The 22,973-nt window shown below is 38.7% G+C and overlaps 1 protein-coding gene across 1 annotated transcript in view; it reads right to left on the bottom strand.

Moving 5' to 3' along the window:
• The window catches only part of PDE1C (phosphodiesterase 1C), a 248,497-nt gene that overhangs the window by 84,041 nt on the left and 141,483 nt on the right, over nucleotides 1-22,973 (bottom strand). Inside the window, exon 4 of the mRNA XM_063304072.1 lies at nucleotides 880-993. Coding sequence (XP_063160142.1) covers nucleotides 880-993 — 114 coding nt within the window. The remainder of the gene's footprint in view (nucleotides 1-879; nucleotides 994-22,973) is intronic.

Below are 22,973 nucleotides of genomic sequence, written 5' to 3'. Positions count from 1 at the left end.
CATGCTGCCCTAATGTGCAAGGACTCCTAGCAGTTAATAAACTATAATGGTGATACATAACCTAAAATGTTCATGGTAATCATTAACACATCCTTGATATATAGAACAATAAATTATTATTATTATTATTACTATTATTATTTCTTGAGTTATCATGCAAACAGAAAAGTGAAGAATAAATTGAGTTATAATTTTTTTTAAAAAAAATAAAAGGTAGCTAAATTGTCAGGAACTAGGCAAATGTTTTAAATAATTCTGAACTAAATGCATACCCTCTGCCTCTGAAAAATACAGAAGAAATTCAGTTCAGCCTTGTGCTTTGTGGATGGGGCCAGACAGATTAGGTTTCATTTCTGTATTTTTAACATACCATTTCCATCTCACAAAAAATTAGAATAGCTGCAGCTCTTAGTTTGGTCTAGTGGTTAAGGTGCTGGGCTAGAAAGCAGGAGACTGAGAGTTCTAGTCCCTAAGGGTGAGCTTGGGCCAGTCACTCTCTCTCAACTCACCTCACAGGGTTGCTGTTGTGGGGAAAACAGGAGGAAGAAGGAGTATTTGGTATGTTTTCTGCCTTGAGTTATTTATAAAAATAATAAAGGCAGGATTAAATAAATAAACAAACAAACAAACAAACAAATAGGAGAAAGTGATTGATGGAGCCTTGGCATAAGGCTACTGGAACAGTGCTAACATTTTCATTTCGTAAGATAACATGTATACTGATCGTTCATAATATTTTGAGGATCATAGACATGCCCTTTTAAACCTTATTAGAAGTAAAATGATTTTTATATGTATGCAATACTCACTACACCCTAAAAACATTATGAGATCTAAAGTTAAAAACAAAACATAAGTATACTGAAATAATTATCTCACCTCGTTTCATCAATGTATACAGACTCCAGCACAGTAGCTGCATATTCCAAGTTCTTTTTTAAATCAACAACAGAAGCCTCTCCTCTCTCCAGCTGTTTTACCAAAGATCGTAATCTGTGAGAAGAAAACAAGAATTTGATTCATAGAATTCCTTTTCTCAAATTCTACATACTGTAAGTGAAATAAACTTAATATCCCCCATAAAATCCTTAACTTCCTTGTAATACACAGTCATACTATTATTACATTAAGGCTACCATATCATATGTAGCATTGGGAGACAGAATCCATAAAAGGCGCTATCTAGGCTATCATAGCAAACCTACAGACATTGTATTGTCTAGCTTAATCAATACCAGTCTCATAGAAGATTTCTTTTCGTAAAAGCATTTTCAAGATGCCTTATAGGGTTATTTAGAATATGCAGGCATCAAGAATTGTTTTATAGCCAAAGAAACAAAGGAAGGAATTTGAAAGGATGTATTACAAGACCAGGTTTATTAAAAATATGGAATCTACTAAAAACAGTAATAAGTCCTGTGACCTCACTATTACCTTCACCATTAAATGCCTTTTTTTTCAGCAAGAAAGATTTCCAGCACTACAAGAAAGATTTAATCATATATGCCAGTATGACACATCCAGATTCAGAAAATAGACTAAAGACACAGCAAGAACTGCTCATTATAGATAGGAATAAAAAATAGTCTCCAAAAAGAAGTAGAGACCTTGAGAAGGATGACAGAATTTGAAAAACTTATACAAAACCAAGATCATTTATTAGGACATATATATTCAAATCATTTTAGAAATATGACGTGCAGATAGAACAAATCAGAAATTATATGATAAAGTGCATGCAAAACTTCAAAGAAGTAATTACAGGTAATCCTCACTTACTGACAGTAATTGAGACTGGGAACTCTGTCACTAAGTTAACGTGGTTTTAAAGTGTGATGTCACGTGATCATGCTGACTATGACGGCAGTTTCAGCAGTCCCAATTGCCATCATTAGGTGAATCCTGCATGGTCGCAGCATCCTGTGGTCATGTGATCAGCATTTGCTACCTCCTGCTGGCTTCCCCATTGACTTTGCTTATTGGAAGCAGGCAGTGAAGATCGCAAATGGCAATCACATAACCACGGGATGCTGTGACATTGTAATTGTGAGCTAGTCACTGAGCACCTGATTTGCAATCACGTGACCTTACTTACTATAAATCTTACAATATCATAAGTTTTATCAAAAGTTTTCAACCCCATAGAATGAACAGCTGACAACCCCTGTTCTTCCATCCTACTAATATATCCATTCTATAAAAATATTCTTCATGGCAATGATACCAACATGAAAAAAGATAGCACTAAATATATCACGGTATTTTTCAGGGACCAAGGAGATGGATCATTGTCTAAACAGGTTACAAATGATTTGTCAATTTACATGTTGCTTGACTTTTATTGGGACACATCTGCATTGGGAAAGAGCTGCTCTGAAATAATGGGTTGTTTTCCCCATTGCAGAATTAATGATCAATGTGTCAGCTTTCCTGGCCACAACTTAGCAGTAAACCACAGAGTCCTGACTTTACACAGCTTAATTCAACTCCTAGTCTAGGACTTGGCAGAACTCCCACATATACAATAAAAGCATCTTTTATTGCAAACAAGATTGATGCCAAATGAAACAGTTTATTGCCTATTGGAAGTGCAACAGTACAGTCTCTCTCTTATATCCACAGATGTTTAAATCTATTGCTTTTCCTCCCCATTCTTTTCATAAATAAATGGACTCTTTGCTTGATGCTTGGTGGCCTTGAAGCCATGCAACATTGAATGTTTACATATCTGCCATCTCTGAATTGAAAACCTCCAGCTTAACTCTCATATAAAGGGGGAGGCAGGAAGAAGAGATAGAGTCATTGTTTCAGTTATAGGGAGTGTGCTTAAATGACAAGAGGGCCTGGAAACTGGAAGCTTGCACTAAAGGCCTGAACAAAAAGGAAGAATTGAAGGAAATAAGAGTTATCAGGCAGGGGTTATGGGGGACAACAAAGAGAAAACAGTGGAAGCTTTTAAGGGATTAGGAAATATTCAGATGACATAAGATGATATACTTCAAAGAATGAAAATCTCAAGAGATGAATTCTAATTCAAGGACTGCAAGACTGGGAAAGATCAGGAAGAGATCTGAAGTAAGAATAAGAAGCTTGCACTGGATATGGAAGCAGACAGGAAAGGGCTTTGTCACTGCCCTGTGTAAGAATCCCCATCTACGATGCACTAGGACTTCAAGAACTCACTGGTAGGGGAACAGTAGGGGAGACTATGCCAGAGCTATTCATGGCAATGTCTAGGGTTTCAGCAGCCAAGACTGATCCAGAGATGGAGATCCAGCTGAATCCCAGGGAATGAAGATCCAGGGGCTGACAGATGCAGGACTACTCAGTTGAAAGGAAAGGCTTCATGGGGGAAAGGGAAATAAGTTTTGCCTCCTGAATAGTCCTTCTGGTCTTATATGAAAGCTTTCACTTGGAAGTAGAACAATATCTTCATTTACCATGAGATTCTTGATTGCTCAGTGTTTGGTTCTTGGTACTTTTTCTATGTTGTTCCTGTACTAGATGTACTATAAACTCACTGATCACCCTACTAACCTGACCTGTGATTACTAACTAACATTGCCTTCATGTTTGCCAGGTTGAACAGGAATCCAGAGTAGCAAAGGTAAGGTTGTGTACAATGTGACCAGAGAAATGACAAATGAAAATTATGTTGGCAACAGTGTGCTGGATAGATGTCACATTTGTGGCAGATTTTTTTAACCAGGCTAGGATCATGCAATATCCTGAATTAATCACAGATTAGGCTGTAAGGATATGGGGAGTTTTGGAAAGAAAAACTTCCATGCAAGAAAAGTTGTGAAAGTAAATTATACAACAATTAACCCAGCAAGTGGCTGTTCTGAGTAAAGGCAACTTCATGCTGGATATCATTAGGAAAGGAAGCGAAAATAAAACACAGCTTTATGCAAACCTGTGGTGTCAGAATATTTAGCACAGAGGAACTATACATTTGGGGGGAGAGGAGTTACATATGACCAGAGAATTGCACCCGGTTTGAAATAAGGATGGGATGAGATTATGCATGCAAACAATTTAAAATATCACCCTTTTGCACTGAGGGGAGGTAAGAAGGTTTTTGTTATTGCAGGACATGCAGCACCTTGGAGCTCCTTGTTCTGAGCATCTGGATTGTCTTCAGACTGCTTTTGAGGGATTAGGGAATGGAAGCAGTGGGGGTGTGGAAGTGCCATTGTGTTTGGAATGGCGAAAGCAATATCCGATAGGCAGTCTAAAGAGGCTTAGGCTTTCTTAGGCTATCAGTTTATAACCCCATAAAACACAAATCGGCACCAACACTTTCTGCTTATTTAATTTATTAAGATACCCCAAAGGAACACGAATCAGTGTTAAAGAAAAAGGATTAGAATCCTAAAGCAATATAAATGGTAGATCCATTCTTTGATCCAGGCCAGTATTTTACAGTATCATGAATTAATCACAGCTTTTGCCACAGATTATGCTGGCAAGGAAAACAGCTTTGTCAGGAATTGGGCAAGGCTTTGAATACTCCAAAATAACATAAAATAATGACTTTCTCCATAAATGCTCACTGCATCTAGAAATCCAGTTTGTTCAATTCCTTCCTATGTCTTAGAAGACTTAAATCTCAACTTGGAGAAGTCCTAAATTCTTTTCTTCCCATACAACCAGCTGCTGTTCCCCAGAAAGATTTAAATAACAAAAGCGTCCACCAAATTTTTCCTTTGCTATTTAATCTTACAGGGAAATATTCACATTACTAGAGGTAGCAGGTATGCAGGTATGATGCACTGATAAAGGGACCCATTAGAGTAATATTTTGTCTCTTATTGATTCCATGAAACTGAACAATTGGAGGTATCAAATAAATGGACAGAAGACTTCTTCATAGAATGCACAGTGAAACTATTTCAAAACATTGTGATGACTCTTAATTTAGATGATATAAGGATGGAGAGCATAAGGTCTGAGGTTGGTGAAGTGGGAACCAACAGTTCCCAGGTTACAAAGAGCAGCGCCCCAAGACCATCAAGCAACCAGCTAAGTATCCCTTAATGCAGCATGGCAGAAGGAAGATGCCCCAAGTACATTCTAAAACACAGCTATATAAAGCTTCTGATTTCTTTGCATCACAGTGGGCAATCAACCTTTGCGTTTGAGGCTTCGTTATTGTCTGCAGGAAAGATTCTTTTCTAGTCAAGACATACCTAGAAGTCTTCTATGAACTCTAGCTGAGAGCTGAATTAATAAGACTTGTGATTTCTGCTCAGCCTGGATATGAAGCCTAAAGATGCCTTTAAAGGGTATGCTGTCAGTGGCTACTAGTCAGGATTCTATTACCTGCAGTGTTAAAAGCTATACGCTCTTGATATTAGGTGATGGACCAGAGATAAAGCTGCCATAACCATCTTATTTTCTTGTTTTATTTATTTATTTAGAGAATTTATATGACCACTTATCTTAAATCCATATCCCTGGGAAGCTAATAACAATTCACAAATATATATATATATATATATATATATATATATATATATATCCCCTCAACAAATACAAAGTAAATTAAAAATAACCATAATACAATATCCAGGCACCACAACAAATTCACAACACTATATGTATCTTGGGCTCAACCAACATACCAGTCCAACACATGAGGGGAAAGCCAGGTCTTCACAGCTGTCTGGAAGCCCAGCAAGATTGGAGGTTGGGATCTTGGTAGAGAAGCTGTTTTATAAAGCAGGCACCATGACAGAGAAGCCATGTCTCCTAGATCCCACCAGATGACATTTTTTAATAGAGAGGATCTGGAGATGCCCACCCTGTCGGATCTGGTGGGATGGGCAGAAAACCCTTGGGGACAGACGGTCCTACAAGTGACTTGGCCCTGTGCCTTGCAGGGCTTTAAAGGTGATAACCAGCACCTTGAAATGCACCAAGAAGCATACTGGAAGCCAGTGGAGCTTGCAGAAGAGTGGCGTAGCACAGGCAAACCTTGGTGTATTCAGAACTGCATGCACTCTGCATGCATTCTGTACAGTGGAAGCTACCTAGTGTTTCTCAAGGGCAGCCCCATCTAGAGCACATTGTTGTAGTCCAATTGGGAAGTGGCTCAGCAGGAGTGACCATAAGCAGGGCCTCTTGGTCCTTCACATGTTTTTATGCTTATAATTCTAAATGGCTTATAAGCAAGAACATACAAATACATAATAATAAAAAATCAAAATATTCATTATAGTCAGCAAACATAATATTAGAATTGTAAAATCAGAATTTTTGCTGTATTATCAAACAACAAAAATTCATGACACTCTGCCCTCAGTCCCTAAATGCACATTGAAAAAGCCATGATTTTAAAAGCTTCCTAAACATTAAAAGCAAGGATGTGGTTCTTATAGTGGTTCTACATGTGGGGAGCAACTTTAGGAAATGTATGAGTCTGTCTTCTGTCATTGCACTTCACACCAAGTAGGGAGTATCAGCAAGCAAACAATAAGCATTGTTATTTGGAAATCAAGCTTTTCAGGATACAATTGATCATGGTTCTGTCTTCTTTACCAGCCTTGTTAGTATAAACATCCAGCTGCAAGCTCCCCCATTGTCACTGAAGAAATCATCCCTAGATCACAGGATGAAAGAAAATCAGAAAATCTCCATCCTAACGTACATGGGAACATATTGGTTCTAAATGGTACATAATTCAATGGCTGGCCTTTCATCTCAGTGAATCTTGTTAAGATAATTCAGTTTTGCTTTTAGACAGTTGTGAAAGCGTTTGGTCCAACCAGCGGTGCTGTCTGGCAAGAATCTGGTAGAAAATCCAGGACTCTATTCAATTAAGTCCTTCCATTTGTAAAATTATGTAAGGCTGCAACTCTAAGCATAATAGCTAATAAGTATCCCTATACTAAGAGACAATTATTCTTTGAGGAAATGGGGTTAGGAATGCCTTGCTTCTCTATGCAAGGTGATGGTCTCATGGCCTAACCTTAAACCCACCATATGACTAGAAGCTCTGCCTCACTAATCTTAGCTTTGTGTGATGAAACTGATGAGGGAAAACATCTTGCATAATTCATTGATATATTAAAATATATTTGTATTATTCATCCATAGTAGATTCCAAAGAAAAGCTCTTTAAGAAGCACCATCAACATAAGGGCTTGGCAGAGCAACCAGTTCTGATCTGCCAAGGCCAGTTGCCATCCGCCTGGGTGCTAAAGCCCAACTGCTTTCTGCAAAGCATATTACACAGAGTGGCACTAGTCCAGCATCTGTTTTCAAATTATGCATAAAAACAAGAAAAATTCTATTTTTCTTTTTGCATTGGCTACATTCTCATATTCCCAGTAGACATGGATTTGTGCTTCTCCCCTTCAGACAAGCAATTACCTATATTTTGAGGGATGCCTACTAAATGCCATTAGTAAATATTATATTGTCACTTCCAATGGATTGTACATCAGTCACCATCTGTTCCCTTAAACATACATCCTGGACCTGTAGATCCTAGATGCTTTGCTGAAACGGAGCCAGAAATGTCTCACAACCTGGGCCATAGCAACAGAATGTGCTCCAGAGATCAATAAAAGCAGGCAATTAAAAGGACCAAAAAGAGAGAGATAAGCCTTACCAAAGCCGAGAGTGATTAAAAAAACCTGAAAACATTCAATTACTTTTAAATTCAAAATCAACTGTATCAGAATGTTACTATGCACCCTGCAACCAATGGATTAAAATGTGCACCATTTTGGATAAGACATTTATCCAAATATTAAAGCCTAAATATATTGCTTGTGATTATACCTTTTTTCTGCACAGACAGAAATTGGGTTCTGACGAACACAGCTATGTAGGTTAAGAATGCCAGTTAAACTGAATGTGGGAGCTGGTTCACTTGATGGTTATTGTTGTTGTTGTTTATTCGTTTAGACTTCACTGACATCTTCGGGGAGGAGGAGGCGGACCAGTTACCCCCCCCATCGCAAGACAGACTGTGCCATTGAACTGCTCCCTCATGTCCCATTGCCTAAGCCAAAAATTTACCCAATGACACAAAAGGAATTGGCAGCGTTGCAGGACTTCCTCGATAAAAACCTTGCTTGGGGCTTCATCAAACCGGCAAACTCGCCGGTTGGAGCGCCCGTTCTGTTCCGTGATAAGAAGGGCGGTACCCTAAGACTGTGTACAGACTATCGTGGGTTAAATTCAGCCTCCTTGTCAAACAAGTACCCCCTCCCCCTCGTCAAAGATATGTTGGCACACTTGTCGACTGGAAAGGTTTTTTCCAAACTTGACCTCCGCGAGGCATATTACCGCATTCGCATCAGGGAGGGGGGCGAATGGAAAACAGCTTTTAACTGTCCCTTGGGCTCCTTCCAGTATAAGGTACTGCCTTTTGGTCTATGGATTTCATCGTGGATTTACCGCCCAGTCAAAAGAAAACAGTCATTTGGGTAGTCAAAGACTACTTTTCCAAACAAGCTCATTTTGTCCCCTGTGCCTCTATCCCATCAGCACAACAGCTGGCGAAGCTCTTTTTGGTGCACGTGTACCGCCTTCACGGCTGCCCCTCTCGCTTGGTGACCGATAGGGGCACACAATTTACCTCACGGTTTTGGCGGGCTTTTTTGAAATTAATTGGTACTGAGCAAGCATTGTCAACCTCCTGGCATCCCCAGACTGACGGATCTACTGAGATCCTCAATGCCACCCTTGAACAATTCCTCCGCTCCTACATCAACTACCACCAGGACGACTGGGTGGATTTGCTTCCTTTCGCGGAGGTTGCATACAATAATGCTGTGCATCAAAGCACGGGACAAACCCCCTTCAGGGTGGTGTCGGGTCGGGACTTCGTCCCCATTCCTGAACTCCCACAGCCCCCGTCTCCAGTAGTGGCGGCCTGTGATTGGGGTTCTAAACTTGCAGACTCCTGGCCCGTCATTAAGGACGCTCTCAATGAGGCTCAGACCTCATACAAACCTCAGGCTGACAAGCACAGGCACCAACAGCCGCCTTTTTGAGTAGGGGACCTGGTTTATCTCTCCACTAAATTTATCAAGTCACCTCAGCCTTCCAAGAAACTGGCCCCCAAATTTATTGGCCCCTTTCAGGTTACACAAATTGTGAACCCGGTCACGATGCGTTTGGATCTACCTCATAATTTGAAGCGGCTGCACCCTGTGTTCCACTGCAGCTTACTCAAGCCAGCCAGTGACCCCTCCCGGTGGCATCCACGCACTCCCCCCCCTCCACCCGTCATGATCGACGGACAGCACTTCGAAGTCAAGGAGGTTCTCGACTCCCGCAAGCTTCGTGGCTCTCTCCAATACTTAGTGCGCTGGAAACATTTTCCCCACCCTGAGTGGGTTGCTGCCCGCGACATTCAGGCCCCCGAGCTAGTCCGCAACTTCCATGTTGCATATCCCTCCAAGCCCTCGGCTTGATTTTCTTCAGGAGGGTGGTATGTCATGATCGCTGTTGCGATGTTTGCGACATCGTAACAGCTCGCATGACAAAGTGCGGATGCGTGTCAATGACTGGAGAGTGTCATGAGTAAGGATGGTGAGCAGGGGGCTCCCATCCAGACTGTTAAGCGCATTCGTAGCACTGAGGAATTGGGCAGCCATTCAAAGAGACACAGATCGGGACCGCCTTAACCTTTGGGGTTTATATGTCTGGGTTTTTCCCACGCTTCTTCAGTTTGTTAGGATTCCTGTTATGTACAAGCAATAAACATTAGAGACCAGTTCCTTGTCTCAGCATGGTTCCTGGCTGTTAGGACAGAGAGGTGCGGGCGATAAACCGGACAAAGAAGGTAATGGGGTTGGGAGATCTATTGAACAACAAGGCCACATCGCCCGGTAATCGATCATTGACACCATTGTCAAAGAAATGATCAGGGCGAGGTTCGGAAGGGCGCGTCCGGGCTTTCAAGGAATATTGAGGTCTAATCGCCTGGTAATGGACCATTACCTCGCAGGAAGATAAACAGGGCGATGCCCGGGGCGAATGGGGCTGGACGACCTCTCACCTATCAAGTCTTGATGACCTGTCACTCCGTGGAACTCGTGGGGCACACCCGGGGAGTGTGGGGGTGGAGCGCTGTTTGGCGCAAGACTATTTAATTCAACTTTTGGTGCGCTTCCATCACTCTCAGCTTTTTACTGGTGTGCATTCTATTCTAAATAAAAGCCAGAGCTTAAACTTGATTTAGAGTCTGAGTCTTTTATTTAGTCTTAGGCATTCCTTACAACCATTGCTTTAACTATGCGGACCTTTGTTGTCAGCGTGATGTCGGAATGAAGGGTAGTCAAATAGAAAACATTTTACTTGTTGCAGAAACCCTCTCTTCCACACAAGTATTAAAGTCACTGGAATCCTCTCCTGCATCACACACAGTGAGATTGTCGTGAACTGTGTGGAAAGGGTAGGCAAGTATTCTCTAGCACAACTGAATCTTATGACATATTAGCAGGGAACAAAAGTTTAAGGCTCTGTTTCATTTATTAGAAGGTTGTCATTAGGTTGATGTGTACCCTGAAGCCTGCTGTAATCTATTATTCAAATACAGAGAACCTTGTATTCAGTACAGCAGCCAGCCAAATACAAATTTAATGGGGCATTACTAATGACCAAAAACTTAGCACAATGAGATTGAGAGCAATCTGGGGCAAGAAACTTTGGTCTTAAAAAAACAATCACTGCTTATTTTTTAAACCTTGCTATGAATTACTTTTTTGTTTGTTTCAGTGACAGTATTAGTACTGTACTAAATGAGCAGCTTAAGGGAGGTTTCCCAGTAAATCATTCTACAGTCTGTTACTGGATTATTCTACCTAAATACAAAGCTATCCAAAGTAAGTGTACTGGAGAAGGCGCTTGTGGATTTTGCTGAAATTTTAGCTATAAATAAGCACACTATCATTTACTAACCTGTGAACAGATCTCAGTTCCCACAAACATACTTTAAATTTCAAATTTAACCATAGTGAACTGTATATGTATCATACACACACACACACACACTGTGACCCTTACACCCATTCTTGGCTACTGCAAAAAAAAAACCAAACCCAACCCTCTGCGCAGCTACCCGTGCAGAAAGAGTCATTGTCCAAGACATGTCTATCTGCTGATATTGAAGAGGGTTCTCTCCTGTAGGTCTCCCAGGCTATGGAATGCCCTACCCAGGGCAGGATATTAGGTCCAATTCTCCCAATATGTAGGAACATGGCAAAAATGCATCGCTTTCACTAAGCGTGTTCACTGATTTTACTGTAGTTGATTTTAATGCTAATGGTAGTTGTACTGATTTTACCATCATGCTTTATATTTAATTTTCATTATTGTAAGCTGCTTTGAGTCCTTATCTGTAAAGGTATGTGGGAATGACCTTGGGAGACTGAGCCCAGAGACGCTGCCTAGGGAACGGCCAGATAAGAGACAGCATAGCATGCAGCTGGATAGTGGGTGGGGCAAACCTCTCAGAAGGGACCCTCCCTAGTTTCTTGGGCTGTAAAGAAGACAGGGGTGAGGACTGTACTTTCAGACTTGCAAGGTTCTGTCAACGTAACTTTACAATAAAGTAGAAGTGGCTTATCTGATTGTGTTTCCTGTCTGGTCTACCTGGTAAGGCTGACATTATCAAAGCATAAAAGTTGAATAAAAACTTAATACTACACTTCAAATAAATAAATCAGCCAAGCTCTTCCACTCTCTTAACTTGACAAATATTCAGGGAAGAAATTCTAACCTACCAAGAAATGTGTCTTCTTGAACATCAAATAGATTCTAAACACATTTCTAAGCATCTTTTAAAAAAAAAAAGGCTGTTGAATGACTGTGTACAAAAGCAGGCACTCATTGTTCTATTCTCTCAAATTCATCAGGTTAAATTGTGAGAGCCTGTGGCCAACTGAATCAAATTAGGTTTAATAAATAAGAGTTATTATTAAATAAGAGAGCATTTGCTTACTGGCAGAAGAAAGGAAGGCCACATTAAGAGATTCATTAATTAGATTTGTTCCGGAAGCATACTGACATGCAAATTATCCTTAGATTTTGCTTTAACTGAAGAAAGGGAAGAAACAAAGAAATTTATTATTTTAAACTTTTTTCCCTTGTATGTATGTTTCCAATTTACAGGAAGGGCAGTGCAATATTCCACAGAGATTATTTACAACTGCCATTGCAACACATGATAACATAATAAATAATATGGTGGAACAGCCATAGCAAAAAATATCAGTGTCAACCCAAAAAAGTAGATCAGACTAAGAAACGGGACTACTTTTATTCTAACAGCTATAGTAACAGAATCTTTCAAGTCTAAATGTGCTTTCCCCCTTTATCTTCATGGGAACTAGGGAGGGGCTTGTATGAGATGTCTTCACTAGTTATTTTCTTGCCTGTTATCTGACTGTTTCCTTGGAAGCAACTCTTCGTCCTGCCCTCAAGGCCATTCCCTTTTCCCTCTGCAATCAGTCTGCCATGTAAAGCACTGTAAGAAGAACATATTTAAGTCAAATCAAAGAGATCTTCCCTTTATATTCTTTCTTCTTTCTTCCCTTATATTCTTCCCTTTCTTCTTTCTTCCCTTTATATTCTTCCCTTTATATTATTTGGCTTATGTTTGGCTAAGAAAGTATATATTCTTTCTTAGCCAAACATATATATGTATATTCCCAAGTATTAAGTACAAGCAACACCACAGAGTTGGTCTCTTTAAAGCGTTATGCTTTCTAAGGAGAAAAATGAGTTAAAATATTTTAAATAAGAAATAATCTGGTGAATCATGAACATTGTACTTGCAAAGAAAGGAATTAATACACATAGTATATCTCAAAATTACAAAAAATGTTTAATGTTTCATTGGATTAAATTTAGACCCTGTTATATGAACATTGAATATCACATTTGGATTAACTAATTCAAAGTTCTCAACTCATGCTTCACTGGTTTTTAATACTAATGCAGAGACCCTTCCAGTGGTTCTGCTGAATTGCTCACTCTCCAGCAATGTCTATCTTTTGGTTTGGTTTTGGCAAGACTCTGGTGAGAAAAGTGCTGTCCTCCAGGGCTGTAGATGTGGGTTAAAACAGATTGCTTATAGAGCCTTCTGAACAAATACAGGGTCTCAGTATATATTCTAGTAATAGTATATATTCTAGTACAAACTGTTCAAGTTAAAATATATAGGGTCATGGCAGGGAGTGACAAATTAGTCTATGTTTAATCAGATTCTGTTTTTGCTAAGCAGTAGACTTTGGCAGATCTCAAAAAGCTAAACCAGTTTACACCTAATTGATAGGTGAATGGAGCTGTATACCAGCTTGAAAAGTAAAACAGCCCTGGAAGCAGGAAAGGATATATTTGGACAAATTCCTTAGTTTCCTTTGCAGAGGGAAGAGCCAAGTTAAAATGATGGAGCACAATAATTGTCTATAGAGAAAATATGTTGGCAAAGTAACAGGAAAAATGCCTTTCTAAGTGACAATCTAATGAAACTGTGTGCCAAGGGAAAATCTTCTGCTTATCTCCATGATTGTTTGGGCCTTTTAAGGATTCACAAGACCGAACAAAATTTCACAGCCCAGTTCGCTCTTAATTATAACTGTATGCAAGACAAATTACATTAACTATCTTAGTCTTATATGTGCATACATATCGACAATCTGTTTTTCTTTGAGCTGGTCTAAGACTGTAATAAATGTGTTCCATTCTTCTAATCATTTTTTCTTACTAATTCTTTCCAAGAAAACTTGTATTAACAACAATCAATACTTTCCTGTCATGTTTTTAATTGATACTTTAATGGCATCAAGTAACAAAGTCCATTAGATGTACTGTCCACAATCCAACATTGACAGTGATTAATCTTTTTAGAGAACAAAGTGAAAAAGACTGGCATGTTTACATAGACATCTTTTTCAGTAGCTTTTTCTTACTTGAAGCTATAATCTGCTTAGGGCTGTAGCAAAATATTGGAAAATTGTGTACTTTCAAAATACAGCTCCTGATTGACTTTTAATAATAATTTTGATATGTTATATGAACAAAGTTCCTATAAAAGCTACCAAATCATTCAACTACCAACCAGTTACCAAACACTTTCAAATACCAATTGTTATTATATATCTGTGTTAGTTACCTTCTTATGCTTAATATTGCCAAAAGCTTGTGGGATTTTTTGCAATTATTTTTATTTAATTATAAAGCTAATTATTACCAAATCCTACAAAAAATTAACACACCCATCATAGAAGTAATTAAAACATAGTGGATGCTTATGTGCACCCCAATATGAGAAAAGTTAGTAATGAACTGCTATATCGATCATAAATAATTACTTTATGTTGGATCCAGACTAAGCACATTTGACTTAAATTGCATTGCTGATATCAAAACTAAATTAAGTCAGGAGTAAGTTTTCATATTACTTTCTATGCAATTTGAAAGCAACTAATTTGTTCTGCATCCAGGTAGTGCTTAGGCCAATAAGCAGGGGCATCCACAGGAGTGTCAAAAAAGTCAAGATGGTGGCTACTAAAAGCCTGTCACTCTTTAAGTGTGTCACAACATACATGAAAAAGGGGTAGGGCTTCAATAATGCAGTTGCAGCTACCATCTTGTATCTTCTTATATATTTCTTGACTTTTTGGATTGTCTCAATGGATGCCCCTGAAGATAGCACTAAAATCTTACTACTACTTGACAATATTGTTTGCTTATGGTCCAACAGTGTGAAATGTTGATTTCTATTGCAAAACCTTCAGAGGATATGCGACAATGCCAACTGTTCTTATTTATTCCAGGACCAAGTTATTCAGTATTATTGCTGGTTAATTAAGAACAATATTTCATTTGGATCCATGCTCTGTTTGGATATGTCAGAGGAAATGAACTGGCTTATTCTTCAGAGCAGATAAGAAATTGATTTTATTGATTTATATGCTACCCAAGTCCAAACCTTTATAATTTATAGTACTTTTATTTATTTACTTAGTTATAGTTTGGCACACTTCAGCAAAGGATCGTTACCTTGTCGTGGTGCTGGAGCTTGAGCACCTCAATGATGCCATGAGCTAAACCGTGAAGGGCCACCCAAGACGGGAAGGTCATGACAGAGCAGTCAGATTAAATGTGATCCCTGGGGAAGGTAAGGGCAACCCACCCCAGTATTCTTGCCGTGAAAACTAAATGGATCAGTACAACCAGACATATGTCGGTATACTATCAGAAGATGAAACCCCCAGGTAGGAAGATGGTCAAAAGGCTACTGGGGAGGAACAGAGGATGAGTTCAACTAGCCCCAGACGTGATGACACAGCTAGCTCAAAGCCAAAAGGACGGCTAGTGGCCGACGGTGCTGGTGGTGAACGACAAATCCGATGTCCTAAGGATCAGCACGCCATTGGAACCTGGAATGTAAGATCTATGAGCCAGGGCAAATTGGATGTGGTTATTGGTGAGATGTCAAGATTAAAGATAGACATTTTGGGCATCAGTGAACTGAAATGGACTGGAATGGGCCACTTCACATCAAATGACCATCGGAACTACTACTGTGGACAAGAGGACCACAGAAGAAATGGAGTAGCCTTCATAATTAATAGTCAAGTGGCTAAAGCAGTGCTTGGATACAATCCAAAACACGATAGAATGATCTCAATTCGAATTCAGGGCAAGCCATCTAACATCACAGTGATCCAAATATATGCCCCAACCACAGATGCTGAAGAAGCTGAAGTAGAGCAGTTCTATGAGGATGTGCAGCACCTACTGGACAACATGCCTAAAAGAGATGTTATTTTCATCACGGGAGACTGGAATGCTAAGGTGGGCAGTCAAATGACACCTGGAATTACAGGTAAGCATGGCCTGGGAGAACAAAATGAAGCGGGACATAGGCTGATAGAATTTTGCCAAGACAATTCACTCTGCATAACAAACACTCTCTTCCAACAACCTAAGAGACGGCTTTATACATGGACTTCACCAGATGGACAACACCGAAATCAGATTGACTACATCCTTTGCAGCCAAAGGTGGTGGACATCTATACAGTTGGTAAAAACAAGACCTTTGGGAAAGGAGTATGGCAGGGCTGTATACTCTCACCCTACCTATTCAACTTGTACGCAGAACACATCATGCGACATGCTGGGCTTGAGGAATCCAAGGCTGGAGTTAAAATCGTTGGAAGAAACATTAACAATCTCAGTTATGCAGATGATACCACTTTGATGGCTGAAAGCAAAGAGGAACTGAGGAGCCTTATGATGAAGGTGAAAGAAGAAAGTGCAAAAGCTGGTTTGCAGCTAAACCTCAAAAAAACCAAGATTATGGCAACCAGCTTGATTGATAACTGGCAAATAGAGGGAGAAAATGTAGAAGCAGTGAAAGACTTTGTATTTCTAGGTGCTAAGATTACTGCAGGTGCTGACTGCAGTCAGGAAATCAGAAGACGCTTAATCCTTGGGAGAAGAGCAATGACAAATCTCGATAAAATAGTTAAGAGCAGAGACATCACACTGACAACAAAGGTCCGCATAGTTAAAGCAATGGTGTTCCCCGTAGTAACATATGGCTGCGAGAGCTGGACCATAAGGAAGGATGAGAGAAGGAAGATAGATGCTTTGGAACTGTGGTGTTGGAGGAAAATTCTGAGAGTGCCTTGGACCGCAAGAAGATCAAACCAGTCCATCCTCCAAGAAATCAAGCCAGACTGCTCACTTGAGGGAATGATATTAAAGGCAAAACTGAAATACTTTGGCCACATAACGAGAAGACAGGACACCCTGGAGAAGATGCTGATGCTAGGGAGAGTGGAGGGCAAAAGGAAGAGGGGCCGACCAAGGGCAAGGTGGATGGATGATATTCTAGAGGTGACGGACTCGTCCCTGGGGGAGCTGGGGGTGTTGACGACCGACAGGAAGCTCTGGCGTGGGCTGGTCCATGAAGTCACGAAGAGTCAGAAGCAACTAAACGAATAAACAACAAGTTTGGCACAAGGAAAAGGAGTTCTGCTTGACAATATTGGAAACAGAAATTTGTTCACAGAAAGGGATAGAAGACATTTCTTTAAACAAGATGAAGCAATCTAGGTTTTAGCACACACAATTCTCTCTGAAGTTTATGAAAGAGAAAAGAATATACTTCAATCCCTAAAGCCAGAGATTTCATTGTGAAGCATGGAACTAAGTTGGAGCAGGATGCAACTGAAGAGGTTGCATCTGGAACTGAACAAATGGATTCCACAGTAACGAATTAATTCTACAAAAAGAAAAGGTTGTGGAGGATTATAAGAGGAAATTAAATGATTGTTTTGACATTAACTTGGACAATGAAATAGATCTAAAAAATGTTTGGGATACTAGTAAAGTGGTTATGAGTTATCTATTGTAACTGTAGTCTTAAGAAGAAATCTTAACAAAAGTTACAAACGCTTTTGGATCAGATCAAGGTGAAAGAAACTGAGCTACAGAAAAAAACGACAGATAACAATATTGTGTACCAACTTAAGTTACTACATCAGCAATTGTCACTGTTGACTGTGAAAGAAATAGAAACAAAGTTGAAATATGCTAAACAGAGACATTTTGAATTCGCTAATGAACCAGGAAGATGGCTAGCATATAAATTGAGGAAAGAGAGAAGAAAATTATATTAAAGATTTAAGAAGGAAATGTGGAATTACTGAACAATGAGAAGATTAAGAAAGCATTGTATAGTTTTTTCTCTAACTTGCATAAAAAACAAGAAGTCTCATTGGAGAAGATAGGCAAATATTTGAATAAACAAGATTTACCAAAACTTTCAGTCATAGAAAGCAATATTGAATAATCCTATAACTACTTTTGAAATAGCCAAAGCCATAAAAAGAACTAAATTGGGAAAAGCACCAGGTGCCAATGGTTTACCTGCATTGAATTATAGATGTTTTGAAGATTAGATTCTTCAACCTTTTGAAAGACTGATGAACTCTATTTTGTTAGGTTCCGCAATGCCAGATTCATGGAAAGAAGCTAACATTGTACTTTTACCAAAGGAAGGACAAGACCCTTCTCTAATTAAGAATTACAGACCAATTTCATTGCTGAACAATGATTATAAAATATTTGCTTCAATACTGGCTGAAAGAATGAAGAAAATTCTACAAGAATTTATTCGTCATGATCAATGTGGGTTCTTACCCAAAAGACAGCTAAATGATGTAAGAATTGTTTTGGACATTATAGAATACTTACAATATCATAATGAATGCCAAGCGGCTCTTATTTTCCTAGATGCAGAGAAAGCTTTTGACAATTTGAACTGGCATTTTATGTTTAAAGTCTTGGAAAAAATGGCCTTTCGAGAGTATTTTATTCAGGGAATTAAGTCAATCTATACACCTCAAAAGGCAAGCATCATTGTGAACGATGAGTTAACTGAACCATGTAATACACAAAAAGGGACAAGACAAGGATGTTTTTTGTCACCTTTGCTTTTTATTTTGGTATTGGAAGTTTTTAATAGAGATATTATACGAGACAAATAAATAAAGGGATTAAAGATTTAAAAAGAGTTCTTTAAACTGAGGGCTTTCGCTGATGATTTAGTTTTGATACTTGAAGACCCTCTGGATACTGTGGAGCATCTGATGAAGAAATTGAGAGAATTTGGGTCATTGGCAGGACTTAAAGTAAATGAACAAAATACAAAGATGGTGACCAAAAATATGACTTTGTCCAATCAAGAATTGTTGATGGGTAAGACTGGTTTTAAGATTGAAAAACAGGTTAAATATTTGGGGGTGATTTTATCAACCAAGAATAGTATGTTGTTTCAGAATAATTATGTTAAAATTTGGAATGATGTGAAATAAGATCTGTTAAGATGGGAAAAATTACTATTGTCTCTTATGGGGAGAATATCTGTGATTAAGATGAATGTTTTGTCTAGGATGTTTCTTTTTCAGACTATGCCGATTTTGTCGACAGATTTACCATTTAAACAATAGCAGAAAGACATCTCTAAGTTCATTTGGCAAGGCAAGAAACCAAGAATTAAATATAAATTGTTACAAGGTGCCAAAGAACAAGGAGGTTTGGGTTTACCTGATTTAAAATTGTATTTTGATGCCTGTTGTTTGCTTTGGATGAAGGAATGGATAACTTTGAACAACAGGAAGTTACTGCAATTTGAGGGACATGAATTGAGATTTGGATGGCACACTTATTTGTGGTATGACAAAGTTAAGGTTAATAAAGATTTTAAAAACCATTTTGTTAGGAGTGCCATAATGAGGGTTTGGAACAAATATAAAGCAAGACTGTCTCCTAATGTACCATTATGGTTCTCAGTGATGAAGCATTTGTTAGAAGAGAAAATGTGGGGGGAACAAGCTGGTTAAATTATAAAGATTTGTTAAATTTTGGGACCAAATATCTGCTAATATTCAAAAGAACCTTAAAGTGGACTTACAGAAAAAAACCCAGAACGGTTTCTCTTGGGCATGATGGAGAAGCAGCTCGAGAAACAACATGGGACTTTGCTTTTATATATAATTACAGCAGCAAGAATTTTATATGCACAAAGATGGAAAGATCCATAAATACCTACGATGGAGGATTAGATTATCAAACTATGGAGCTGGCCCAAATGGCCAAGTTAACAGTGCTGATAAGAGAAAATACTGTTTCTGGATTTTTTTCTACTTGGCAACCACTTTTAGACAACTTGCTTGTGTCAAAAAAAATGAAGTTTTGATTTTGGGTTTTAATGATTAAACTGTTTAATTTGATAGAAATAATGATACTAAGGTTCAACTAATGGTAAGAGATTATATTTGTAAATGGATTTATATCTGTATTTGTCATGAGTACTGATGGTGAACAGGAGGGGGCCTCTATCCAGGGGGGAAAGCGCATGCGTAGTACTGAGGAATTAAGCAGCCATTCAAAGAGACACAGATCAGACCCACCTTAACTTTGGGGTTTATCTGTCTGGGTTTTTCCCACGCTTCTTCAGTTTGTTAGGATTTTCTGTCTAATGTATCAGTAATAAACACTAGAGACCTATTCCTCGTCTCGGCTTGATTCCTGACTGTTAGGACAGTATTGGAGAAGGTCGGAAGTCACTTTCTGTTTCTGTTCTCTCTCTGTTCCACACTTCTATAGTTTTTCTTTTTCCTTTAGTCCTGTATTCTATCTGTTCTATATTCTATATTTTGTATTTTAATTATATTCTGAAAATTAATAAAGTTCTTTAAAAAAATTAATTCTATAATGGTTGTTGGAGAGGTGTGTGAAGTAGAAGGGAGCTGGTGGAGGTGATCAGGCATGGTTGCAACTAACAGTTTGCTGTGTTCATATTTTGACTGAACATAGTGTTTGTCAGAGAAGATGGACACAGCTCCCCCATTTGATATGAGACAGTCTAAGACATCTACACTTCCTCTTTCACTGCTTTATCTAAATTCCAAAGGCCAAAGTAAAGATTATGGAAAATCAAGTGATGTAGAGGCATGAGTAAATTGCCATTAATAATACATTCTATGAAAAAACAAGAAAACATGGATATTTCTCCCAAATGTTGCTGCTTATACCTGACTTATTGGTACTCATGTACAATGATGACAAATAGATGGGAGAGAAAACTACAGAGTTTTGCAAAGCATTCAAGCCACTTTATCAACAGTCCCAGCAGACATGTGGCCTGTACGTGCATTCGTGCACAGACCATCTAAAAACACTGACCAAGCAGCCATGCCAATGCAGCTACTGGCATGCTTTGAGAAGGAATACTTAACTCGCTTATGCCAGGGTGCTTTCTGAAGTACTCTTTTCCAATGCTTTACAGAGCACTAGAAATTGCTGTCAATGTTCAAAAGCACTTTTCACATTAACAAGGTTATGTTGCAAAGAGCATTTTATCATCGTAATAAAGACCAATTAATGTGAAAAATATTTCCAAACTATATAATTGGAAATAGTGAAATAACTGTGGTCTCTAGTGCTATTCTATGGATAAGAGAATGTAATACAGAGATGTAAAGATTTTCAGTTTCTGGAAATACCTGATGAGTTTGCTGTCAGTAACCAGTTACTGCCTTAAAAGAGAATCTGTAAAAGCAGTGGCTATCATTGCTCTTTTACTTCACCTCTATGGATAAGAGAATTGTTAAGATGAAGAACTGCAGCCTACCTAAACTATCTAGCAAGCTCAGTGGGAGTAAGCTGAGATAAAATGCCCAGTCTCCCTGGGCAGTTTATCTACCTAAAATAAGATGTGACTTAATCATGATATAAGAGGAAAGCATTTTTTTTAATCTCTGAGCAGCTCATAGGATTATATGTGCTTTATTTTTAACAAGTTGCTTTCTAGATGATAAACAGAGTACTAAACACATTTAATCTTTGCTAACAATAACATTTTTTTTGTATTAGTGGTACCCTATTACTGAACTGTCTTTCAAAGACTGAACAGCATGATGTATTTTTTAGCAGTAATTTCTGGAAAAATGCTAAGAAGGAGCACTTATAAAAGCAATCATGTTTAGAGAAATATTCAATATTGCTTGCTTGCTTGCTTGATTGATTATGTGCCATCAAGTCGTTTTTGACTCCTAGCAACCATGTAGATAGATTTTCTCCAAAATGATCTATTCCTAACCTGTTCTTTCATGTCTCCCAACAGTGCACTCATGCCTTTGTAACTGAGTCCATCTGCCTTGCTGCTGGTCATCCTCTTCTTCTCTTTCCTTCTACCTTTCCCAGAATTGGAGCCTTTTTGAGAGAGCTGAGACGCATAATGTGTCCAAAGTAGGATAATTTGAGTCTGATCATTTGTGCCTCAAGTGAGAACTCTGGCTTACTTTGTTCAATGATCCATTGGTTTGTTTTCTTGGCTGCCATGATATTCTCAGGAGTCTTCTCCAACACCAAAGTTCAAGGCGTCAGTATTCTTCCTATCCTGCTTCTTTAAAGTCCAACTTCTGCTTCCATAGAGTATCACAGGGAATACCTGATCTTTGTAGGGATAGACACATCAAAGCATTTGAGTATCTTTTCCAAGGTGTTCATGGCTGCTCTACTAAGTGCTAGTCTGCGGCATATTTCTTGACTGCTTGTTCCTTTACTGTTGATGGTTGATCCTAAAAGGCAGAAGCTATCCACCACTTCAATATCTTCATTGTCAATTCTAAGACTGGTTGTTCTACCTGCTGTCATTAATTTGGTCTTCTTTATATTTAATTTTAGTCCCATTTTTTCACTGTGCTCTTTGACGTTTAGCATTTGGCGTTGCAGATCCTTTACATTTTCAGCTATCAGGGTAGCATCATCAGCATAGTGCAGGTTAAATATTAGGGCTAGCAGTTCTTTAGTAGGCCGACAGTGCAGGAAGAAGGGTAACATCTCCCCAAACTCTCACCCATTCTCAGCTGAATGATGTTCAGTTGGATTACTCCTAACACTTTTAACTATCATCAAATAATCTGCAATTTATTTTTTTTCCTATAGAAAAAATCCATGAAGCAAAAGATAGACTTCACACATCAGCTCAATACCAGGAGGATATATTGATCTGTCCAATCACTCATTGCCAGTGGCAGGTTAGTATGGGATTTTTTAAAATAGAAAAAAGAGAGAAATCAAAGATGTAAAGATTTTCAGTTTCTGGAAATACCTGATGAGTTTGCTCTGTCAATAACCAGTTACTGCCTTAAAAGAGAATCTGTAAAAGCAATGGCTATCATTGCTCTTTTACTTCACCTCTTTGCAGCCTTTTGTTGGTTACCTTTTATACATCCATCAGAAATCTTGTCCAAATAGCTTCAAAGAAGGAGGGAGGTAGTAGCAGTTATGACTAAATATACTTTGATATAATCTCCTTTTGAAAAAGGAAGACAAATCCTATCACCAGAATAGTTTTGGAAGAGCAAAATGGTTGGTGTTCACAGGGGGTGTCAAAAAAGTCAAGTTGGCCCCTGCAAATGT

This window comes from Candoia aspera, chromosome 4 (assembly GCF_035149785.1).
Source record: "Candoia aspera isolate rCanAsp1 chromosome 4, rCanAsp1.hap2, whole genome shotgun sequence".
In the NCBI taxonomy this organism is placed as follows: Eukaryota; Metazoa; Chordata; class Lepidosauria; order Squamata; family Boidae; genus Candoia; species Candoia aspera.
Note: the sequence above shows the minus strand (reverse complement) of the source record. Positions and strands in the feature narration are given on the sequence as shown.